At 49.7% G+C, this 24048-nt stretch overlaps 2 protein-coding genes across 2 annotated transcripts; one reads left to right on the forward strand and one right to left on the reverse strand.

The window, feature by feature from the left end:
* The first annotated feature begins 276 nt into the window (after positions 1 to 276).
* COPS7B (COP9 signalosome subunit 7B) lies at positions 277 to 18767 on the forward strand. Its single transcript, XM_032120263.1, has 7 exons — positions 277 to 379; positions 2318 to 2493; positions 3669 to 3744; positions 5273 to 5361; positions 5947 to 6149; positions 7413 to 7518; positions 8820 to 18767. The coding sequence occupies exons 2-7, from the start codon at positions 2332 to 2334 to the stop codon at positions 8976 to 8978; spliced, it is 795 nt and encodes a 264-aa protein (XP_031976154.1). The 5' UTR covers positions 277 to 379; positions 2318 to 2331; the 3' UTR covers positions 8979 to 18767.
* NPPC (natriuretic peptide C) lies at positions 18768 to 22769 on the reverse strand. Its single transcript, XM_032120269.1, has 3 exons — positions 22373 to 22769; positions 20628 to 20955; positions 18768 to 19218 (listed from the first exon to the last, which is right to left on the reverse strand). The coding sequence occupies exons 1-2, from the start codon at positions 22463 to 22465 to the stop codon at positions 20641 to 20643; spliced, it is 408 nt and encodes a 135-aa protein (XP_031976160.1). The 5' UTR covers positions 22466 to 22769; the 3' UTR covers positions 18768 to 19218; positions 20628 to 20640.
* Between the last annotated feature and the right edge of the window lie 1279 nt (positions 22770 to 24048).

The raw sequence follows: 24048 nt of genomic DNA on the forward strand, positions 1-24048 counted from the left end.
AACTTAACGTGAAGAGGCCACAGGACCTCATATCCCCAAAAAGGGAGGCAGGAATTTTATTTGTTTATGCTGGAACAGCTGCTCGGGACCCAGCGGAGCAGCTGTTGCAGCACCAGCAAATGAAGCTTGCTCCATGAGCTGCTGGAGCATGGCTCTATAGCTGCACACCAAGCCCGTCGTCCCCATCCCGGTATCCCGGGGATGCCGGGTGGCGGCTCCCGGTCCTGGTGGCCGCGGGACCGGGCGGAACGTTCGGCGCGGCCCTTGCGTTCCGGGGGGGAAGGAGCCGCGCGCGGACACCGGCGCCGCCATCATGGCGGCCTGAGGCGCGGCGGGTTCGGCGCCGGGAGCGGCGGGACGGGAGGCCGGGAGCGGAGAGGTAATGCCGGGGCTGGGAGAAGCCTCCCGGGGACAAGGGCGGCGGTGAGGCACCCCCGGCAAATCGCCTCCTGCTGCAGGGCTCGGCCCGGTCGGTGGGGCCGAGGGTTCTGCCAGGGGTCTGGGGGGAACGGGAGGGCCGGGAAACCTCCGCCTTCCTGCTGCGGGGTGTGCGGGCCGCTTCCCGCCCCGAAACTCCCTGAGGTACCTTAGCGAGGCCTGACCGGGAGCGAAGCCCCGTTTGTTCCCCTACTTGGGCTGTTGTTACCTTTAGACAAGCTACGTTGGAGTGTCTGCTGTATTTCAGTCACTTCTCACCAGGGTAAGTCGTTTGTGGAAGCAGCGAGGTATTCCTGGTGACACGGGTGTGCACACAGGTTGCAATAGCACCGCAGTTGTCCGAAGGTTTACTTGGAAAGGGGAAGAGAATTGGCATTCCTTTCCAGCCGGGGCATGGATACTGCGAGCCAGTCTTTTGTAATCTCATACATCAGCGTGTGGTTTGATTACCTGTGAGGGAGGACAATAGAACTGTGAAATCTGAATCTCATTCCCAGCACAGTCAATTCATATTCTGTCCTGAGGAAATTGTCCTCTCTGTGTGTTTCTTCCTTGTGAGCAGAGGGAGCAGCACTGATGTGTTAGGCAGCCACACGGAATGTTCCTGTATTGCAGGGATTTCCCGGTCAGAACTGAGGTGCTGTTCAGCCAGGCTGCACGTGTGCCTCTGATGGAAAGAACCCCAAAGAGACTTTGGGGGCTGAGATATCTCTGGTGGAGAGTGTTAAAGGTTGCCCACTGCAGTTGAGACCATTTGTACCTGCAGGTGTAAGAGAACAGAGTAAAGTGTATTTTTAGAAGGTGACTAATACAGGAAGCTGTCTGTGGTGCCTTCACAAGCCTTAATTTGGTTAGGGCTGGTGAAACAGTGAAACCCCTGCATGACTGTGCTCCCCCACAAGGGTGAATGTGGGCCCAGTGGTCACACAGAACCAGACAGGTTCTCTGCTCTTGGGTTCTCTGGTGTTTGGTTTTCATGACCAGAGTAAAGGTTATGCCCTCTGCTTGATAATTATCCCATACAAACAAAGCTCCCTTATCTGGTAAGTTCTTTGTTTGGTTTCTGAATAACATGATTGGAAAGTTTGGTCTTAGTTGTTTGTAAACAAACAGCTCATTTTGTGGAACTTGTTAATAAATAGTGGTTTACATTTCAAAAGCAACATGTTGGTGCTGGGAGACAACATGCACACCAGAAATGTCAGGCAGCAGCTGAAGACAAAGACCTCTCTTTACAGGGACTTAAATAGAGCCTTTGTAGAAAGGGTATTTTTATCACTTAAGCTTTCCAGTTAACCCAAAACACTTGAACTGTACAGTGCAGACTGGGGAGCTGCTTCCAGGACACAGTTCTTTTTGCCTTTTGGGTTCAGAAAGCAGTGGGAATTATGGACACACACTGTATCAATAGTCAAAGGAACAGGTGGGATGTGTGAGCATGCAGTGTGGATCAGTCCTTCACAGGGAATTATGTTAGTTGCTGCTTTGGAGCTTTGTAATGAGAAAGGAGGAAGTCAATCAAGTGTATCAATAAGAATCTTTAGAGTTGGCATTATTTGGCAGCATCACTAGAAGGAAAAATCTGAAAACAGCAAGAAATCTAAACTCTTGTCCTACAAGAAAGGATCTGCAAGAGCAGATCCTTTTAGGGAACTGATCAGACAGAAATTTTGTTCGGATACTGTGTGAATAATTTTTGTTCCTCAGCTAAATCAGCAGTTGAACCTGCTGGGTTTCTGGCTTGTCCCCTGAATGTTGAAGAAAAGCCTGGCTCTGCTGACACCAAAATGTTGCTATGCTGAGCACCTTCTGGTCCACTGCCAGGCAGAACTCGGCAGAGGAGAAAGGATGTGTTAATATTATGTTATTTTACTGACAGATTGAAAACCTAGAATGGCAGGAGAACAGAAGCCGTCCTGCAATCTTCTTGAGCAGTTTATTTTACTAGCCAAAGGTACAAGTGGCTCAGCTCTGACTGCTCTCATAAATCAAGTGCTGGAAGCTCCTGGGGTTTATGTCTTTGGAGAGCTGTTGGAGTTAACAAATGTGCAAGAGGTAAGAGCTGAGTTTTTATTCTAATGCCCTTTCTGCACTACCAGTATAAGGGATCCCCAGAAGTTTCCACAGGCAGCCTGTGAGTGAAATTGTTGCCAGGAGGGCCCGGTGCAACTTACCTAGGTTGAGAGATGTTTTTGTATAAGTGACTGACCTTGCTTTTGCCTATATATGTTAGGTGTTAAAGAATACCTATATAAAGCTTTGCTGCCTTAAGGCAATTGCTAACACAGCAAAAACCTGGCAGCAGCACCGTAGCAGTTTTAAGAAGGCATTTTGCCAGCCAACAAGGGAAAAATCCTTTTCTACTCCTTTACTGTCCTGGAAAGCAGAACTTCAATGCTCTCCAAAAGTCTTTGTGAACAGATGTCTGGTGTATCAGGCCTGGGTGGCAACCAAATCCAGACAATTTCAAACCGAGGTGGAAAGTAAGTTTCAGAGCTTTTGCTGAGAATGCGTTGCCAGCCCCGGCCTCTACTACAATGAAGGAATCTAAGTTGAGTATCTCTGCAGCTGGAGTAACACAGTGTACAGCAAGTTTGGCTTTCCAGACAGGCTCTTAAATATGCCTAAAAGTGCCTCAAGGGTTATTCAGCATCAAATCACAAGTACTGGTTTTTTCCTGGATTTGTGTGCAGCTAATGGTATTAAAAACCCAATCAATAAAAATCACTACTTGGTGCTGCCGGTATTCCAGTGAAGTGTTTGCAGGCAAGAGAAGAGCTGTTACCTTAAATGCACTCAAGTTACAGTGTCCCAGCTTGCTTTGCTTTGAAGATGTGGTGGCTCTGCAGGTAAACTGTCCTAGCTTTCACAGGATGCTTAACAAGCCATCACTATTGCCTGCTTGCTTATCACTTGATGAGAGGAGCTGGCCCTGTAGGTTGTCAGCTGAAGTTAAAATTTGCTTTTTCCTTTTACCTCCCAAGATGCCACAAAGCACTTGACAGTCCAAACTGGAGTTAAGTTCCAGTGCACAGAAATGGCTGGATCATCTTGACTAGATCTAAAGCTGCTGAAATTTGCTGCTCCTGAGGCCTTAGAAGGGGTCCAGCTTGGATAATTGCTTTTCTGGGTACTGCTTGTCCTGTGCCGACATAAACCATTCTCTGGAGAAGTTGCCTATCAGGGTTGTGTTGACCATGTTATGTGACATTTCTTTTCTCCCCATCCAGCTTGCTGAGGGGTCTAATGCTGCTTATTTCCAGCTGCTGAACCTGTTTGCGTATGGAACGTACCGGGACTATGTAGGTAAGAGACTGCTGCCCATTTGCAGAGTGTGGGACTGGGTCACCCTTTAAGATTGTCAGAGGCAATTCTTGGCTTTCTTGGATGCCTGGTGTGGTATGGCTGGGTGAAAGTATCCAGGAACAGAACTCTCTTAGTAGGAGAATTGTCCATAGGGCGTCTGGGTCATGTCTGCTTTTTAGTTGCTAAAAATGAAAGCAAGGGCTGGAGACTATAGTGTGTTACTGGTTTGGATGGGACTGCAGCACTGGGTTGAACTGGTCTGCAGCAGAATTCACTGACGTGCACAGGCCACTTACCTGTGTGGAGGGCAATTCCAGACATCCTTATGGAAATTTAGATGACACTAGCTATGGAAACTGCAGAAAACTTAGACAAAATTGTTCTGCATTATGTATAAAACTTATATGCTTTGTGAGATAACCTTTTATTCCATGACGGCATTGCAGAAACAAAATGAATAATTTCTTAGCTAAAATACAAGTCGAAATAATGACTTTTATACAGCTTTAGAAAGACTATGTGTGAATCATCTTTGTATCTGTTGAAATGTGCTTTTATCTCTGGTGCTTATGCTTCCATTCTGCTACAATTTAATGCTTCATTTGTGGGTAGCAGCCTCATCCAGACCATTACAGAGTGTGACAAATAATTCTGTCTTACTGCTGGTTCTCTGTGTGGTGGATAAGCTATCTAGCTCCTGTAAGGAGAAGTGGCATCTGTAAATGCAAGGACTGGAAATTCCAGTGTCTGTGAAGCAACCTGAGCCTCATGAATTCTGTGACCGATTAGAGGATGTGTTTGCTGTCCGTGGCTCTTGTGTCATAGCATGTGACAGCACGGTCCATTCTTTTTTTTTCTAGTGAAGAAAGGGGGAAAAGCAGTCAAAATGTAGAGTATTGAATGAAGTGGGATGGATGGGAGAACTTGAGTGGCCCTGAAACACTAATTTCCATTAAAGTAGATATTTTAAAGAGTTTCTTAGCTTTGGAGAGCTGCCAGTTTCCTTTCTCTTTTTAAATATTCATGAGGCACATGGATATAATACAGTGACAGTGTGGCCATCTAGATTAATAATTTCTCCTCTCTTCCTCAGCCTGGTACTTTACACTTTAAATTCTGCAGCTCCTCAGAGAAGTAAAACCAGCTGTATTTGCAACCAGATCAGCAAAGGGGGAAGATTTTTTTCTGTCAGCTTGTTAATGAAATAAAAATTACTTGGTAGAAACAAAGCCATTGACCAACTGTTTTGGCAGGGCACCAGTTGTGAATTACCTTCTAATTCCAGAACCAGAATTACTAAAGAAGCAGAGAGGAATGGAATTGCCAAGTTGTTCTTAACTTTTCCCCTTCTCTCCCTGGGTATGCCAATTTGTGCAGCAGAAGCGCGCTCTGTTCAGCAGCACCCACATTAGCTGGAGGTGTTCAGTCTTTCACGGTGTAGTGTAGCATAACTAGCCTGGAGTTCTGCAGCCTAGATTATGTGATTTTCCAAGTAAAGTCCTGAATCCTGTCTTTTTGACATTAACAGCAAACAAAGATAACCTGCCTGAATTAACAGTGACTCAGAAGAACAAACTGAAACACTTGACGATCGTAAGCCTGGCTTCCCGAATGAAGGTAAAGTGCGTGGGGTGTGACAGCTGTTGTCTCTTTTTTTTGGTTTAGAAAATGGCATCCATTCCAGAGCACTGAAGTTCTATCAGACTGCATGGGTACTCACAGAAAAATCCTGTACTGCTAAAGTACCTGTAGGGTACAGTGTTCTCTCCTGGTGCATTTGGGATATTAACTTAATGGACTTCCATGGGTGAAGTGTGGGCGGTGTCTGAACTGATGTACAGATTGGTCAGGAAGGTCTGGAAACTTTGTATGGCTTTTTTCACTGCTGGAGATCAAGAATCATTCTTAAAAACACTGATGTTTTGTTCTAGAGAAAATTAAGCAGCACTCTTTTAATTTCTTCTACAATCCCATTTACCTTTTTTCTTCTAGAATGTGCTATACCAAAGCTTCAGGAATTACCAAAGTTGTGCCAGAATATTTCATAGCCTTGCAAGCATTTGTTCTGCCATGATCAGTCAATGCTGCACCTGCAGGTCAAAGTGTGGGATACAATAAACATTTGAGTCTTGACCTTCTGAGACTTAGCCATTCATTTTGGCTCTAGGACTGTTAACTTACTCTTGGTCTTGCTGTTTTTAGTGCATTCCCTATTCTGTGTTGCTGAAGGACCTGGATATGAGGAATCTGAGGGAGCTGGAAGATCTCATTATTGAAGCGGTTTATACAGATATTATCCAAGGGAAGTTGGATCAACGAAACCAGGTGTTAGAGGTGGATTTTTGTATTGGCAGAGACATTCAGAAGAAGGACATCAGTAACATTGTCAAAACACTCCAGGAATGGTGAGGCAGTCTCTCCACCCTCCTTGTTCCTTGTACATAGCTTTTCCTGTTTTTCCCCTCAGAGTTTCAAGTGCTGGCTCAATTTCACCATGTTCCATTAATCAGGAGTCTTGTGCTATAACTAGACACTTGGAGGAGGAGTCTTTCGGGCAAGTTTTCCAAGATCCCATCTGGGATTCAGTTTGTATTATGTATCAAGCCAAACTGTACCACATTGTGAGCTTCTGCTCTCACTGTAGCTTTTACATGGCAGAACCCCAGTGAGGAGTCGAGGACTTTTTGCAGAAAGAGGTGCCAAACTGGACTCATGGTTCTGTGGTAGGAACTGCTCCACCTTTGTACTGCAACACTTGATAATGAAGACAGAAGTGTTACTTTTCAGCCTTTTTCGCTATGTTGAGAACTGTGTGGGCAAATTCCAGAGAATCACAGCTCTTTGGATGGGATGTCTTCAAGTTTGAAATTTCAGGTGGCTTTGTCTTCTCTTTGTTCCTGCAAATGCAGCCTGTCTGCAACTGTAGTGGGACTATGGTATTATCTCTTGTACTTTTGCCAGGAAGCTGTTTCTCATATTTTGTAAGATTCCCTTCCCACCTAAAGAAATTCCCTCATAGACTGTGGAGCCCATGGCAGGTCCTGAGTTGCCTGGGAATTGCTTCGTAGTTGCTATGGTAATGAGTGCATGAAAAGTAATTAAGCTGCTGGGCAAATATGCTGTCCTGTGGTGGGGGCAGGTTTTTTGCTTCTCTGCTCTAACTCCCTCAGTCCCATCGTGGTGGGAGGGCTCTGGCAGCTTCCAGGACCTTGCAGCATTGTTTGGAAGGTAACAGTGAAGCCACTGCCAGTTCCCTTTTTGTCTTCTCCAGTTCTGAGTTCCGTGCTGAGTGCTCTTGTCATTTGAACACTTAACAGGAAGGAAGATTATCTCAATATTACTTTTTTCTTTAATTTTAGAATTTTACATTGAAATACTGTGTTGCATCCTGTTTAAGCTGTAATTCTGACTGAAAAGGCAGATGAAAGTGCATTGAACCTGCACTTAGTCTTTGATGGTAAGAGTAACACAGACTCTCTAGAGAATGCTGAGAAATGCATCGAGTACACAGCAAAGCTTTTTCTTGCCAGCTTTTTGCAACTCTAAGCAGGAAGTATAATTTTAATAATCTCTTAAACTTTTAGATGAGTGTGACTTTTCAGATTGCCTGATTGAGCTGCTCCAAAGAGAACTTGTAAACATTGTTTGACATTGTTTGTATCTTGCAGGTGCGATGGTTGTGAAGCAGTGCTTTTAGGAATTGAGCAGCAGGTACTTAGAGCCAACCAGTACAAAGAGAACCATCACCGAACTCAGCAGCAGGTAGAGATGGAGGTGGGTACAGAGTCATCTCAGGCCTTTATGCTGTTGGATAAACGTTTGTTTGCTGAAGGAAATAATCTGGTAATGCCTGGTTGATGGTCACAGCTCTCAGAAGAAGGCTAGCAATCAAGCAAATCAGGCGTGGGGTAGGAAGAAAACACATCTGCTTCTGAGTGCTAGTGAGACCACAAACATCAAATTTGCCCACTCTGAGCAGACTGGAACTTTTTAAAAATAAATTTAGGCTAGGTGACTGCACTAATTGTGGTTTCCTGTATTGATTAATTAGGAAAACTGTGCTTTTACTACAGTTCTTCGTTGCAATTCTGTTCCTTTCATACAAGTCGGGCAGGAAGTCAAAAACACTTCTCTTTGTTAAACCTGGAAGTGGAGTTAACAAAAATCTCTGGAGTCTGAATGGCTTTTACAAAAAGTGCCCGCGGCAGCTCCCCCGGGGTCGGCCGGCCCTGGCGCGCTCCCGCCGTTAGGTGGCAGCACGAGCCCGCGGTCCAGCCCGGCCGTGCGCCCGAACCTCGGCTACGGCCGCTGGGAAGGTGGGGATGGGCCTCCCGAGACGCTGCATCAGGGGTTATCATCCCTGCCGGGTTTATGTGTGCATCTCCTTGGCGGCTTGATCGGCATCCATAGCACATTTGGTTTGCCAGATGCCTTTGGCTTGGAGTTGGCACACCTGACTCCCAAACCTTGGGGGTTTTTTTAAGGTTTGCTGAGTATATTTGTGGTGAGCCCTACAGAGTTCCAGGGGACAGAGGATGGTGCTTAGTGCTGTATCTCTCCTTTTCAGCCAGAGTAGCAGAAACATTACTGCTGCTTCCCACAAAACCAATTTCTGTTCCTGCTTCTTAGCAAATACCTGTGTCTCAGACAGCCAGCTAGCCCAAATGGCATTTCTTCTTTTTGAGTTCTGTCCTGAGAGTAAATTTTTCTTTCACTGTCTCCTTTGCCCTTCCTGCTTCTGGCCAACAGAATGATGGGATGGCTCCCTTCTGCACCAAGGCAGCAGTAGGTCTCTCCAGCCAGACAGAAGGGTGGTACAATATTGTACCATTGTCTCTTAGGCAAAAAAGTAACCCCTAGTTATTCCAGACTGGAAATACTATCAGCTCTGTCTGTAAGTGAGGATGAAACATTACCTTTATTAAACTCAAATGCAGAGCATGTTACTGCTGGGAGAATCTCTTTTATAATCTCCACTCATATACTCCAGGGGTTTTTCAGTATATTTATGAACAGAGTGTCTGCTGTGAGGGGAGGAAGAAGCAGGTGCTGATTCACTCTCTCTTCTTGGCCAGGTCACAAACATAAAGAAAACATTAAAAGCTACAGCCTCATCGTCGGCACAGGAGATGGAACAGCAGCTGGTAGAGCGAGAGTGCCCTCCACACACAGAACAAAGGCAGCCCACAAAGAAGATGTCCAAAGTCAAAGGGCTGGTCTCCAGCCGTCACTAGAACATCCCATCTAAATGTCATTCGGTTAGGAATGACAACAGGAGGAGCAAAAAGGGCCTGCGTCTCCTTTTTCAGTGGGTTCTGGGCCAGTCCCTTCCCGGCTGGCAAGTAAAAGCCCTGTTTGAATACAGCTCTCAGTTAGCAGCACCTGGCTAAGTTACACTGTGCAGCCCTTATGAGTTTTCAGGGTGTAGCTGTTCTGGTCCTGTCAAGAGGGACTTTAAAGAAAGGGACTAACCAAAAGGGGCAGGAAAAAACCAAAATATCTGTGGACCGTTTTGCTCCCTCCCAGCTAGTTTCATTGCTGCTTAACCTTGAGGAAGCTGCTGTACTAAATCAGATCATGGGAGAGCTATAGCAAGCATCTGAATCCCAGGGTTGAAGTGTGGCTACCAAAGCCAGGCTGGGAGCGAGGAAGCCATCAACACAGATCTTTTCATTCCCAAAGGGATTGCAGGAAGGTTTCTAGGCCAGGAACTGCTTTACATGGAAGTCTTCAGCCTTTCCACTACCCCTGTCTATTTTAAACTGGGGTGAAATTCACACTACCTCGCTCTGTGAAGATGAGTTCCAGTGCTGGGCTGTTTACTTAACTGTCTGTTTACTGCCCTTACTAAACCCTTTAATCTCTCACAGACTTAAAGCACTGTTCTGCATCTCTGAGGCATCAGTACAATGAGGAGGAAGCAGGCTGCTCTTTCACACAGTCCTTGCAGGTGGTTAGGGGCATGCTAGAAACTGTTCCTCCTGAATGTGATGTGACCTCCCAGAGCTGCTTGTGAGTTGTTTCCCCCATTGATTACCTTCAAAGGGTAATGCATTCGCTCTTCCTTGGATGCTGGCAACAGTGGGAGAGGAGCCTGTTTGTCATCGAGGCAGGCTGGTGGCCCAGGACCCACTGGCAGGGGTCGCAGCAGCATCCCCTTGCTGAAGCAATGGACTTGACTAGTCTTTCTGAATTTTGAACACTTTCAGGTTGTATTTTCCTCCCCTTTTTTTTTTTTTTTTGTACATTGTTGTGAATCTAAAGCATTTCAGCCTTTGTTTTGTGGGGTTTTTTGTATTTGTTACAAACTAACTTCAGGTGATTTGCACCTAGTTTGGCAAGATGTGGGGTTTTTTTTAAGGGGGAGGCATTGGAACAGCAATTCATAAAAAAGCACATTTTAGAAAAAAAATTAAAAATGCTGATTTAATGTCAGAGTCTGGAGTCTTGACTTTGAGGCTGTTTTAGGCTTGTTGTCCAATGGCACTTGTTCACTTTAGCATTCGATTCTTGGTGTATGTTGACCGAAGGTCTGGCTGATCTCCCTGATGCATCTGGGAGATAGGGAAGCCTTTTCACATTTTGTGAGTAGTTTGTCTTTGCCCAGATTTGTGCAGAAGGATCTGTGGCAAAGCTGGTAGCTGAGCGCTGTGTCCTGAGCCTAAACAGCTATGATGCCTGGTTATGGGAGGTTTGTAGTTGTGCTCTGTCTTAGGCCAGTCATTTCCTTCCTTTGGGTCTAGCAGAGCGCTGCTTTGTAGTTTGGCCCCTGCATTTCACTTCTATAAAGAAGCAGGCAGGGGAGCTGTTTAAGCAGAGGACTGTGACAATGCTCCAGTCCTGCAGCCAGCTGTCACCTGCACTTGCTTGTGCAACGCACGTGCCTTGTTCTTATTGCTGCCAGAACTCTTTGGCATCTGCATTTGCCGTCCTCAGTCACAGGACTTGCTCACTTGTGAAAGTAACTCCCTCTCCTTTTCTTCTCCTGCAGTGCAGGCACACCAGCTTCTAATCTGGAGAGGAAGATCTAAATACCCTCCCTCCAGCTTCCTCTGGGTCAAGTCCCAAAAACTTCTGATTCTGGTCAGGCTTCTGACTCTTTACCAGCTCTCTCTCCCCCTAGACATGCAACAAGGATGTTAAGTGGATAAGCCCAGAGCATGAAGCCTTCACCAGTAGCTCAAGGGAACTGCTTCCCAAGCAGTGGCAGTATTAGCTCCTGTTTCAGCTTCTCCCAGTGTTTAGCTGACAGCTTCTCAGGAGGTGCAGGTGGACTTTGTGTCCCCAAGTCTGTGTGATGGAGATGGACTGGGTCTGTTTCTGGCTTGCTGCATGGACAGCTGTAACGTGTTGGTCATCCAGTTCCTCACTGGATTTGACTGGTGAAGAGATCCTCTATGGTCTTCTTTCCTTTCCATTTTTAATATCAGTCCTGCAAAGAGGCAGGAGGAATACAAATGCCTTTGGGAATCATGTTAGCCCCTCATCAAGCCACAGTCTGCTGAGGAAGTCGATGTGAGTTTGGCACCCTTGGTGTTTATTCCTTGCCAGTTACAGGAGTCACATTAGTTTGCTGATGCTTTTTTAGTGGTTGGAAGTTTATGAGTTTGTTCTTATGTTTTTGCTGTTCCCAAAGCCTGGGGTGAGGATCTTATTTATGCTTTGGTACACATTGCCTCTGATCAGCAGAGCAGCAAGGGAGGAAATAGCACCTTGAATAAAGTGCTGTCCCATGTCTAATGGTGACAGAGGATGGAGAAGGGACTGGGGTATTGGAGGGGATGGAGCTGTTTGCATGTTTGGCTTTCCTGGTAAGCCAGTGAAGGGCTTGGTGCCGCAAAAGGAGGGGGATGTCTGCAATGAGCCCAGTCTGAGATGAGTCATTAACAAATGACATGCACAGAGTACCTGGGGGAGGCAAACAGCTCTGCAGCAGCTGGTTAATGAATCTGGCTTGAAGGAAAGAGTTAGAAGCTATTCCAGGAATGAAGCAGAAGGCAGAGTTGTTAACAGGCAAGGATGCAGGAGGTGCTGTGCTGTTTGAGAAGGACAACAGATAAAGACTGCATTGACTCCCTGTGACTGCAGGAACGGCAGCAACTCAGAGTGGAGTTGTGTGAATTAGGGGCTGGGGGGGGCTGAATTGTGGGCAGTTTCAAGTGGGGAGTGCCCAGGGAGCTGAACTGCTATGGGGATGAGAGGGAGGTGGAAGCAGAGGCAGATTTGATGCAAACTCCAATGGATTGCCTGTGCCTGCTGGAGGCAGCTAACAGAGCTTGTCTGAGCACTGCTGGACACTGCTCCCTGGTGCAGGGCGAGCATCCTGCTCTGCTTTGGTTTATGGCAGCGATGGGATGCTCCAGCTGCAGCTCACTCCCAGATTGCAGCAGGACAGACTTTGAGCTATTGAACTTCTGTTTGCCTTTTCCACCCAGAGGGAGAGAAAGTGGATGGAACTGCCTTCCCTCTGCTCTTCAGAGCTTTATTGTCTAGCTTTGTGTTCTGCAGCTCCACTTGTACTAGTACTTGTTTAATATGGAATTGAGCACTGAGCTGGAAAATGGAAGAGAGGATCTCAGCTGATTGCAGTGCTGGTAGGCTGCCCTAGCCCTAAAGCTGTGCCTCATGCTAACAAATGTCCCTGGCATTCCTGCCGTGACTCGGTTGATACCAGCTAACGTCAGGCAATTCTGGAACATGTGAAGCAGTGCTGATGTCAGTCTTTTACAGAAAAAAAAAGAAGTTTTGGATTGAAATTTCTTCTTCTTTTACTTCCCTCCTCACCTTCTTAGCTAAGTTGAATGGTAACTTACTCTTGTGTTGAGAATAGGAAGAAAAATCAGTGATGCTGACAGACCCTTCTGTGTTCAGACTTGAGATCTGTCTTGTAATCAATCTTGTGCAGACCTAGGAAATCCCATGGGTGCTTGTGGAGCTGCTCTCAGGCTTGCAGATCTCTCTCTGTGGATCATGTACAGGAGTAGGACCTGCAAAGCTGCTCTCCAGAGTGAAGCTGGGGAAAGTGAAGCTTTTGTTCCTCATAGAAGACAGAGGTGGAAAGAAATGGCCATTTTCCCACCAGCCCTGCAAAGTGAATTTTGCTGAACATCTTTCAGTTCCTGAAAGGATGGAAAATGATACAGACCTCAGAGGGTGGTTTTGGTTTTAGTGTTCTTATCCTATATGGTCCACGTGTGTGAAGCAGACTTGAGCTTACTCATTGCAGGGAAGACAGAAGAAACAGTGCCCCTTACCTTTGAGTATTAGAACATAACAAATCACATGGGTAAACCAGACTTCTCCTAAACTTTCAGTTCTGTACAGGTTTGTATGAGTTCAGCTAAGCTGGATACCACACAAAGCCCACCCCTGCACAGTAAAACAGTCCAAGCTTGTGCATTTGTGGGGCTGTTGGTGCCAGGGTTTGTTACTTTTGTGTCTGAGCCTGTTGCAAACTGCAGTGCAGAAAAACAACCTTGCTCTTTATTATTCTAAATAATGGGGAAATGGAGAAATCTAAGACCCTGCCCCACAAATACATAGACCCAGCTAGCCAGATCTTGGGCACCTGGTTGCAAACAAAGTTTCCTGTTGTTTTTTTTCCACACCACTAAGTCCTCTGTAACGTCTGACCTAATGCAAGGGAACCAAAACCTGAGTCTGCATAGCATATTTTTGTGTAATCGGAGCGAGAGTAACCCAGAGGCATCAAGAAAGGTAAATTAAAGTTTAGAGAGATCTCAGTTCCTACTTGTAACCTCAACCTTGTATTCTTAATATGGAATTTTAGCCTGAAAGTGATTGAATTTCTCAGCAGAGTTTTTAGAAATATGTCATTGTTTCACTCTGCTCCATGATGAAGGTCCGTGTCTCTCAGGGACTGTTGACATTTTCCTGATAGTTCCTCAAGTTTGGCCCTCCCACAGAGCTCCCAGAGGTAAGTGATTGTGCTCTGTAAAGAGAGTGTGTGTTTACCTCCCAGTCTGGGCTGACCCTGCCTCTCAGTGTCCCCGTGGTGCCACTCCCCTCTCTGACTGGTCAGCCAGGCAAAGGAATGGGCAGAGCAGCAGTTTGCTCCTTGTCTATGAATCCTCAGGCACAGATGCTCCTTTGTACAGTGTGTACATCTCATGACATGCCCCACTGCAAATTGCCTGAGTGTGGGAGCTGTGACCACAGTTTTTCTTGTGGATAAGAAAAGATGTCCCTGCTCTAGTGAATGTACATACATACACACTGGAAATTCCAGGCAGTAATGGGATGCCATAAGGTCATTTAACAGTCTGAAATATGTATTTCCCCACAGAGCACAAAAGTAGTCCTTGCTTGCTCTAATTCTAGGAGAAGATGGGATGCACTTCCACATCTCCAGATCTCCAAAGAGCCTTTGGGATATCTGTATCATTAGGGTGTTTTTGAAATGCCCTAATCACATGTGATACCTCTGTGTTTCTGGAAGAGCTGATTGTGATGGGTAAGCGAAGCCTCGCTCCATCAAGGATCAGCCTCTTTGTGAGTATTGGGAGCTTATCTGACCGTAGGCTGTATTTTCATGGGTATGAGGTTTGGAAGTAGTGCTCTCTTGCCCTCCAGACTTCCCAAAGATGCTGTTTATCTCACCAGCCCTCGTGTTTCACTCACTGTCTCATGATTAGCATGATTAGCACCGTCCTAAGGCTGCTCTGTGCTGATGCACTAAGTAACATCTCTATGTTTCATTGTCACCTTCACAGCTGTTAGAGAGCACCAGTTCCTTCAGGATCACCTGCCAGCTGTGATGCTGTACCTTTTCTGAGATGACACCTCTCCTTGCTGGCAGACAAGCCAGGTGGGTAGGCATTGCTCCTCAGAGCTGTTCTGCGTCTCAGGAGGCGCAGGCTGCAGCCTGGTTTAGTATAAAGGAAGTCAAGGACGAGGACAGTGTTGTAAATAAGAGGCAAAGCACAGAGCTGTGTCCTCTTCCAGCTCTGCTGCAGCTGCAGAGAGCAACCTTGGGCAGATCAGTTCCTCTGCAGCTGCATTTCCCAGGACAGCCTTGTTCCTGCTTGCTGACTGTGACAGGGGTTTGGTCTCCTGGCTGGGCAGAGGTTGGTTGCTGATGGAGTTGAAGAAGATGCGTGTGTGCAGTAGGGGGAAAATCTTAAACCTTTTAAGCTTTTTCAGAAGTCATCTTCCTTTTAAATAGCATACCCTTCTTTTTCCCTGGTGCAGATAAGGTGGTCCATTGTGGGAATATCAGCCTGGAGTATTATGGGTAATATACCAGGTTAATTATGGAGGGGGCAGGAAAAATAGCCTGTGCAGTTTTCAACAATATCAAAGGGATGCTACCTAATGATTTTCCTATTAGCTCTTTTCCCAGCCTGCCAGAGCCACTGCAGAAGTGTCATTTACAAAAGCAGTTTGCAACTCATTACCCTGGATTTTCACTATAGTTCTGCTCCAGAGAGTGTGGGCTTTTGCTGTGTGCCCCAGCCTAATGAATTGCCTGATTCGGTTAGTGCTGCCATCCCTCCTGACAAGGTTAGTTGCTGACTGACAGGAAGGGGCATGAATTCAATTCCCTTCTTGTTTTCAATTCACGCTTGTATCAAGTGCAGGCTCCCTCTGGAAGTTGCCCGGTGATCCCTTCCCTTTGTTTTTCTGCATTCTGAGGGAAGCAGCCCATGCTTGGAGAAGTCCTGGAGCAAGTGGCAGGGGCATGTGTGCTGCTGCTCCTGGCAGTCCCTGCTCCATGCCTCAAGTCCCTTTCCAGATGGAAAATTCCTTTGCTCTCCTGCTCTGGGACTCTGGGCTTCTCTTTTTCTTCATTGCTTTGGGATTTGCTGTCACCTTGAGCTGGGCTTTGTAACCCTTCAGCAATAAGTACCTGAGAAAAGTTGCATGAATGGTATCAGGGAAAAACATGCAATATGGGCTGGGGGAACAGAACTGATTTCCCACACATTAGAAGGCAACTGTGTCCCTGTTGTGAGAGCTCCAAGGTGTGCTCCAGCCTGTTTGGGCTTTTCCCAGGCACTTGTACTACAGCACTGGAGGAAGCTCTTTGTCCTTTTTCACTAGAGAGCTGTGTGCTTTTTCAGGCTGGGGGCCTATAGTTCAACTCCTGCTAGGAACTGCTCCTGGAGAGGAGAAATCAAGGCTGTTCCTGTGTTGTCACAAGTGTTCTCATTAGGAAGCTGAATTAGCTACTGCTCGTTCAGCTGGTGGTGCAGGAAACATGTAGGTCCCATGAGTGCTGGTTTGATCTGAATATGGACAGGGGACCCTGGGACTCCTTCTCCTCTTACTTCCAGGTGTATGTACACACCTCTGCTAAAGGCCATTGTCTGAGACTGTGGTTGAGATATCAGATGCCACCTCCTGAGGCTGCACCTTGCATCCAGAACAACTTGTTCAGTTACACTGTCTGAGCTAGGATGTGGCAGGGGAGTTTTCCAGGGCTGCCCATGAATCTTTTAATGGGATGTTGTGAGGATCTGACCTAGCTGGCCCATAGGGGAGGCAGTGATGCAAGATGAATTTGGTTTTGCTGCACAAGATGCCTCCCTGCCTCTTAATTAGATTCCTGTGGCCCCTCTTTCTTGCTGCCCTTGTTTTCTACTGGAGACCCAGTTGTGACCTTTTTGGGGGATTAGTATGCTCTAATGAGCCACTTCTGATTCCCATTCTGGCTTGTCCAGCGAACCAGGAAAGTGCTCATCAGTGCTCTGGGAACTGACCTCTGCTGGCAGTGCCACTCTCTGCCTGTCAGACCCACTGGTCTGGCTGTGCCACAGAGGGGCTGAGGTTGAGTGGATCTGAGCTTTCCCAAGTGTTCTTTCGCCCCCGAGTGCTGCCTTCTCTCTTCACATCAGCTCACACCCCCACATGGGCACAATATTCCCGTCCTGTTGGTGGAAATCCACATCCTGAGGGACAGGGTGGCTTATCCTTGGCCAGACCAGAAGCAGCAAAGCAAGGAACCAAGCTGTTATCCTCTCCCTCTGCACCAGGAGCTCTAGCTCTGATTGCTTTTCTTCTGCCAAGCTAATGTCCTTTTGCCATACAGCTTTGTCCTTTTCCTTGGGCTTGCTTTCCCAGAAAGCCCAGTGGATGGAAGGGACCCATGCTGTGAGCTGTGCTTTTTCCCTTGGACAATGCTGCTGAGGAGAAACGAGAATCCAGATTGTACATGACCCCAGGCTGTGATCTCTGATCTCACAACCTTATTTCAAGTTCTGCTTCACTCACTGCCACCACTCAGGTGGTCAAATTGTGTGGATTGAATTCCTGAGACTGAGTCCCTGCTGCTGTGTTGAGGACAACCCCTCTATCATGAAGGAGGTGGTTTTATTTCGCCTCTGGCTTGCAGCAAAAAGCCAAAACTGAAAGGGGAATTGTCCTCACCTTGGTTATTCAGTCATGGTCACTACTCTGGCTTCATGCTCAAGAACCAAGACCCTGAACAGGACCTGCAGCACCACCTTCTTACACCTCTGTTCAGACCTGTCTGTGCAAGCTCTGCACAGTAAGCGATTCCTTATTGTCCCTTAGGTTTGCTGGGTGACAGTGGAAAATCCCCTCTAATGGGCATCTCTTGAGGAGCCTGTCCTTCCCTCTAAAGATGTGTGGAGCTGGTAGCGTGACCTTCACAGGTGTATTTGACTTACAGAGCCCTTACAGTGGGTTGTCATTCCCTATGGAAGCTGCCACTTGCCCAACTTGCCTCCCTCCCTGCCAGGAGGAGGGATGCCCATAGGCAACATCTTACATGGTCCGTCAGCTGCTGCTCCCCATCCAGCTGGACTCTGTGGGTGCTGTGAGGTGGGTACCTGTCTCTGACGGAGCTCATGCTCATGAGAGGTCAGAAACATCCCCTGCATGCTCCTAACCTGATGATTGAGCTGTCAGGTGTCTGGATGAATCCTCTTGTTCTGTGCACCCAGTGTTCTGTCAGAGCTGGGGTGAGTCTGGCTGGAGGTTTCTATGGTTTCCTGGTGGTTGCTAAGGAAAAAGATCGCTTTGCCTCTGGGTCTTGGTGACTTTCTTTTTGCCCTGTCCTAGGCACCGGAGCCCAGCAGAGCATAATGCTTGTCGTTTCCCAGCCCACTACAATGGCAAGGGCGTAATTTGTGACTCCTGTCACGGCTGGGCACCTGCCACTCTTTTTTTTCTAAGGCCTCTTTGAAGAATGAGACCAAAGAGCATTCAAGCAGGAGTTTGCGTGTTTACTGCTCTCCCCGCCCCCTCACTTGCTGTTTCCTTTAGAGCTCCGAGTCATTTTAACGATTTATTTCATGCACTTTACATAGCAAGAAGCTGTAGCAACAGCTGTGTCCATGAATCCTTACCAGGCAGCTCTCAGTATATTTTGGTCTGTCTACGTATTGTCCCTGGCTCAGTTAAATAAATCTCTGCTGGAGGAAGGGACTTTACAGCTTAGTGGCAAAGGGCTGGAGAATGGGAATATCAACAAGATACTAAATGGGCCACCGGATCCTGGAATAGCAGTGCCTCAGGCACAAAGCTCTGCCCCCACCAGCGCAGCCAGGGGCCAGATCCAGCACAGGCTCTTTGTTGCTGTGAGCAGGGATGGCGTCTCCATCCAGCACCAGTGACAGAACTGTAGTTATGGGCTGCAACTTGCACTGAAGTGGTTAAAGCCCATCTAGGGCAGGTGCTGCCCTTGTCACACTGCTGTCGATCCAGGACTCGGCTGTTAACCATGGTGGGCTCATTTCCACGGGTGCCATTTGGGACCTGGGCATGGATGTGCTGCCCGTGTGCTCTCGCAGGGAGCTCAGCTGGGGTCTGCAGAGCCTTGCAGTGCCGAGCAGGATTCAGTCCATCAGAGCATCACAGGATTGGGCACAAGTTTACTTTTGCATATGGGATCAAAGCTTAAAATATCAGCTGGCCTTTCTCTCACTCCTGACTTTTCTAAAACATTTGAACAATTTCTTCTTTAGCTCTGTTGAAATCAATCAATCTGACATTTAAATTGTATGTGAATTTTTAAATAAAGACAGGTTACAAAATGCCACATGGAATGATTTTTTTTTTTAAGTTTTTGAACTACTTAGGACAAAAAATGTTACAATGCTTGACTTTTCATTTAGTTACATAAATAATTTTTTTATAAATATCTCTTTATAAACAATATATAAATAGCTTTACAACATAAATACATTTATGCATGACATGAATTTACAAACAGCAACGTTATACAGCTGGCTTCATCAGTCTCTTGGAAAAGCACTGTCCCTTGTCTCGGTGAGTGTTTGTATATATAATATATATAAGATAGAGAGCACTTGTTAAAAAAATAACAAAACCAAAACAGCTGGTGCCATGACTCCTCGTACCAAAAAGAAAAACACAGCCACATCTTTTGTCCATTCCAAGAGGGTCCCTGCTCTTCTAGGTGTTGCTTGGGGGATGGCCGTGCCTGGCCGCACATGGTAGGATAAAGTGGACTACAGATTCAAAGCCCTGGGAGGAACAAGAACAAAGTGCCTGTTAGTACTTGCCATACAGCACCCCTTACCCATACCCAGCCAAAACGCCTGCCAAAGTAACCTGGGCCTGGGGGATGCTGAACTCAGCAGAAGCCATCCCTGAGCTTTTTTGCTTGTGCTAAAGCAAGGAAGAAGTGCACCCTTTGCTTTCTGGCTGGTGTTCAGTGGAGAGGCTGAGGGAAGCTGCTGCTCCTCCTGCCCCTGTGTCTATTGGAGCTTTTTTCTTGTCCTAATGAGTTTAGTGAGAGGGAATGGCTGTAAGCTGCCTGCATGGGGTACGTGTGTTCTTGGAGCCCTGAGCTGGCACTACTTGGCAATATTGAGGAGCCTCTACATAAGGGAGGAGAGAAAGAGCACCCATCCCTTCAGGAGAGGCCATAGACCAGCAATGGCATCCTGTGGGCACCTTTGGGCTGTGCTATTGCCATCACTCTGCAGAGCAGCTGGATCCAGTCCCCTCTGTGCCCAGTTATGTTACTGCAGGGCCGGGCATGTCCCTGTGAGTGGGGCAGTGCTGTGCCACAGGAACAAGAGTGAATGGCCTGGGCTGCAGCATGAGTTCATCTGTGTGTGTCCTGCTGGCAGGGCTAGGCCAGAACAGTGCCTTACTGCCCCCAGAACCCTCAGGGAGACCTGGCAGGGGAGGCACTGCCATATTTTTCCCAAACCCATCACTTTGGGCAAGTGACACTACTTCGCCCATTGGTTGCTAAGCAGTGACTGAAACACTGTGGGAAGAACTTCTCCCAGCTTCCCATAACTTGCTTGGATGCAAAGCTGTAGTTAGGAAAGTGCTACTCTTGGCTGTCACCACACCTAGAAGGCACCTGGGGAACTTGTGTATTGTTTTTCCTTAAATTAAAAGCACTGGAGCATGGCTGACAGGAGCTTCACTAATCCTCCCACTGCAGGCACACAAGGGGTACCCTGCCCTCCTAACACCTATCCATAGTCACCTATGTGTGTCAAGCACAGGGGGCAACTGGGAACATGTGGCTGCACAGAAGCTCTTCCTGCATCCTCCCCGGAGCCTACGGGTCTAGCTCAAATTAGGGGGGATCCAGTCTGAGCTGCTGCGGGAGCAGCTGGGGTCTCTGATCCTTCTGCAGGGCAAGGCAGCAGGAGGGCCGGTGGATTCCAGACGGGAATGCAATTCAGGCGGACTTTGGGGTCCTCCTCTTTGCCCGCCTGCAATGCCGGGGGTTGCGAGGCTCAGCGGGATGAACACCTGCAGTCCCGCCCGCTGGCATCTCGCGTTCACAGGGCAGCGCATCCTCCGCATCCCTCGCAGTACCGGAGCGCAGCCGCCCGGCCCCATCCCGGCCCCATACCGGCCCCATCCCGGCCCCATCCGGCCCCATCCCGGCCCGGCTGCGCACTCACCGCCAGGGGTCCCTCAGCATCCGAGGCCGCTCATGGTGCCGATGCGATCCAGCTTGAGCCCGAAGCAGCCCTTGCCCAGGCCCTTCTTGTGGAGGCCCTTGTGGCGGCGGCCCGGCGGGTCCTGCAGCAGGCGCGCCCAGCCCGCCCGCGCCCGCGCCTCGGCCCGCGCCTCCCGCGCCTCCCGCGGGCCCGAGCCGCCGCCGCCGCCGGTCCGCTCCTTCTCCCGCTCCTTCTCCCGCTCCTTTTCCCGCTCCGCCGACTCGGGCGGACCCGCTGCCGCTGCCGCCGCCGCCGCCGCCGCCGCCGCCGCTGCCGACCCGCGGGAGGCCTGTGGGGAGGAGAGGGTCAGAGCGCCGCCGTCCCCAGCGATCCCCATCAGCGCTGGGGACCCCCGCAAGGGACGCGCACGGGGGTCGGTGTATCTATCCCCTCTGCGATGCAAACTCGCGATTGGGTCTGTGCCCGGCAGTGCAGTCCATCACCCCGCGTCTGTGCCCAGGGTATCTTCTCCCCTCTCTAAAAGTGTGCTCCCTTCCCTGGGGTCAGAGCATTCCCCTGACCCACACCATAGCGGTGTCTTCCTGTCCCGGTCACTGCATATCCCACACCTCCCCTCCATCCCACAGCTGCACCCCCCAGCTGTGCTGCTGTCACTATCCCGTCGTCCCATCTCGTCCCGTCCTCACCCCCACCCATAACCTGAAGGGGCGTGAAAGCTGGGAGGTCCTTTCCTTTCAGACCCCTTCGGTCACTGCATCCCTCACCAGTTTACAAACCTCTTCAGATTATGGGGAGGGGTCCTGCCCCACAGCTCCCCCGGCACCCCTGCCTTGTAGAGTGTCCCCAGCAGTGGTGGGGAGATCAGGGTTCCCCCTCCTTGCTGCTCCCTCCCCTAGTTAATACTCTTTGTGTCCTCCCAATCCTCCCTGACCCACAGTTAGGGGGACACACCTCCTTCCTTACTGTCCCCCCACCTCCCAGGCCTCCCATCTCTCTCCCTGCTTAGAGCTGCTGCCCACCAAGCCCTGTAAATGTTCATCCTCATTCATCTTCCCAACACCCCCCTATATCAACTCTTTTTCTGCAGCCTGCACCCCAGTTCCATACAGGAACACCACCACTCCTATCCCACTGCTGTCCTGGGGCACTCGTCAGACCATGTCCCCACCTCTGTGCCCAGACCTTGGGGCAGTGCCACCCAGTGTCGGTGGCCTCGGACACATCCCTCCTCCTCAGCATCTCGGGACAGCCAGGTCCCTGGGACACTCTCATTTGGAGCACCCCTTCCCCGCGGGACACCGGGAGAAGGGGCACACACCTCTGTGCCCTTGCCTGGCCAGTTTGGTCGGGACTGCCCGGAGGGCTCCGGTCTCGCATCCTGTCCCACCGTGCACCTGCTGCCCGCCCCGCTCCGGCTCTGCCCCCCCTTCCCCGTGCCCGGCACAGAGGGGTCCCCAGGGTGACTCCGGGGAGCAGACTGCCACCCTCCCCTGCCCCGATTCCGCGGGGTACGGGGCACACCGCATCCCACTCCAGCCTCTGGTTTGGGGCTGACGTCCCCGGACGTTCGGGACAGCCTGGAGAAGCAGGGAGTCCCTCTTGCAGTCAAACAGCACATGAGGAGAGAAGAACCCCTCTCTGCACTGAATCTGGCACCCCACAGTCACCCCACGTCTCCCCCTGTGCCGTTAGGACTCTGAGCGGACCGGGAGAGGAGGAAGAGCCGGAGAAAGCTCCAGCCGTACCTTCTGTGGGAGCTGAGACGCCGGCTTCGCCTCCAGCCTGACGGAGAGCAGCGCGAGTAAAAGTCCACCAGCCAGCAAGGGTGAGATCTGCATCCTGCGGGGCCGAGCGGGAGGGGGGCCGGGGGGGCAGCGGGGAGCCGAGGGCAGCCCCGGGGAGAGGACGGGACGGGACGGGAGTCAAAGTTCAGAGCGGAGCCCCGAGGTCCCTCCTGCCGCCTGCGAAGTGCCGAGCTAGTGAACTTGGGCTGCTTTCTGCTTCATTCATTTTATAACCCAACCTGCTCGGTGATGTCATCTAAACACCCAGGTCCAACCCGGTCTGCACTCCACAATAGCAGGAATTTAAAGGGGGGGTGGTGGTGTCCCATCTCCCCCGGCAGTAACAAATGACACAAGACAACCAGCTCCGGGAGCTGGGGAGCCGAAAGGGAAAGCGGGGGGCATTCGGCCGGATGCCCCCGCCCTCCCCCAAACGCCCCCGGACCCCCTGCAAGCTGCCTGCCCTCCCATGCCGGCTGCCCCACGGCCCCTCCGCTCCCCGCACTGCCCTGCTGACCTCCCGCGGAGAACACGGGCCAGGCAGGGGGGTGGTCCCGGTGCGGGGTTAATCCCAAAAGACAGGAATGAGACCAAAAAGCACCTTTTTTTTTTTTTTTTTTCCCCCACATCCAAAATTAAATCAGAAACTGTGCCTCCCAGGTCCCTGCGTGGCAGGAGCAGGGCCACTGCTCTCCGTGACAGGGATGCTGGGGACACGAAGGGATGGAGGGGGCAGTGGTGCTTCTTGAGGGCACCTAAGTGGGTCTCTCGGCTTGGGGGGGGGGGTGACGTGTTCTCTCTGCTTTTGGGAGGATCTGAATGGTGTCCCTGGCCCTGGAGATGGGGCTTTTCGAGCACCCCGGGGATGTCCTTTTCAGGGCACAGTCAGTGTCACAGGGTCCCTTCTGGGGACTGGACCTCACTGGCTGACCCACCACAGGGCTATGCAGCCTGGCCTCCTCTGACCTGCTCCTGGAGTTAGAGGGCACAGAGAAAGATGTGATCCCGGGATTAACCCCAGTGGATTGCAGGGCCTCTGAGGAGGCCCCTTGCCCTCAGCCTTCCCCTTCACTGGCTGGCAGGGCAGGATTTGTGCCTCTGCTGCTGCTGGGGCTGGCACTGGGCAGCTCTGGTGCTCTGCTGGCTTTTTACTGATGGAGCTGAGAACTGTCCCTGGCCCTTTGTCCAGGGGGAATGCTCTTATTGGCATGAGGCCAGAGGAAAGACACCTCTCTCTTGCAGAAGCATGCAGGGATGGATTGCATTAAGTCAGATTTGCACCCCAAATCCTTTCCCTGAGACCAGGGAAACATTCTCTGCTCTTCCCCCTGTCCCTGGAGTCTGTTCTCGTCTGGTCCTTTCCTCCTGCTCTGTATCCTGGTCTTTCTGGGCTCTGCTGCTCCACAGATCTCTGGGGAGCTGCCCCTGCTGGGGGACCATGGCTCTTTGGGGGTCCATAGTATCACCACTCAGGAGCAGGGAGATGTTTCCTCCTCCACAGCCCAGGCTACTGGGCACGGGACACTTCAAAGGAGATTGGCTTTTCAGCTCCATGTGAACGGGAGCTGGAAGGAGAAGGTCTCGGCGTTTTTTCCATTGTGCCTGCCAGGTGGAGACAACTTGGACCTTTTTGAGTG

Source organism: Corvus moneduloides, chromosome 10 (assembly GCF_009650955.1).
Source record: "Corvus moneduloides isolate bCorMon1 chromosome 10, bCorMon1.pri, whole genome shotgun sequence".
Taxonomy (NCBI): domain Eukaryota; kingdom Metazoa; phylum Chordata; class Aves; order Passeriformes; family Corvidae; genus Corvus; species Corvus moneduloides.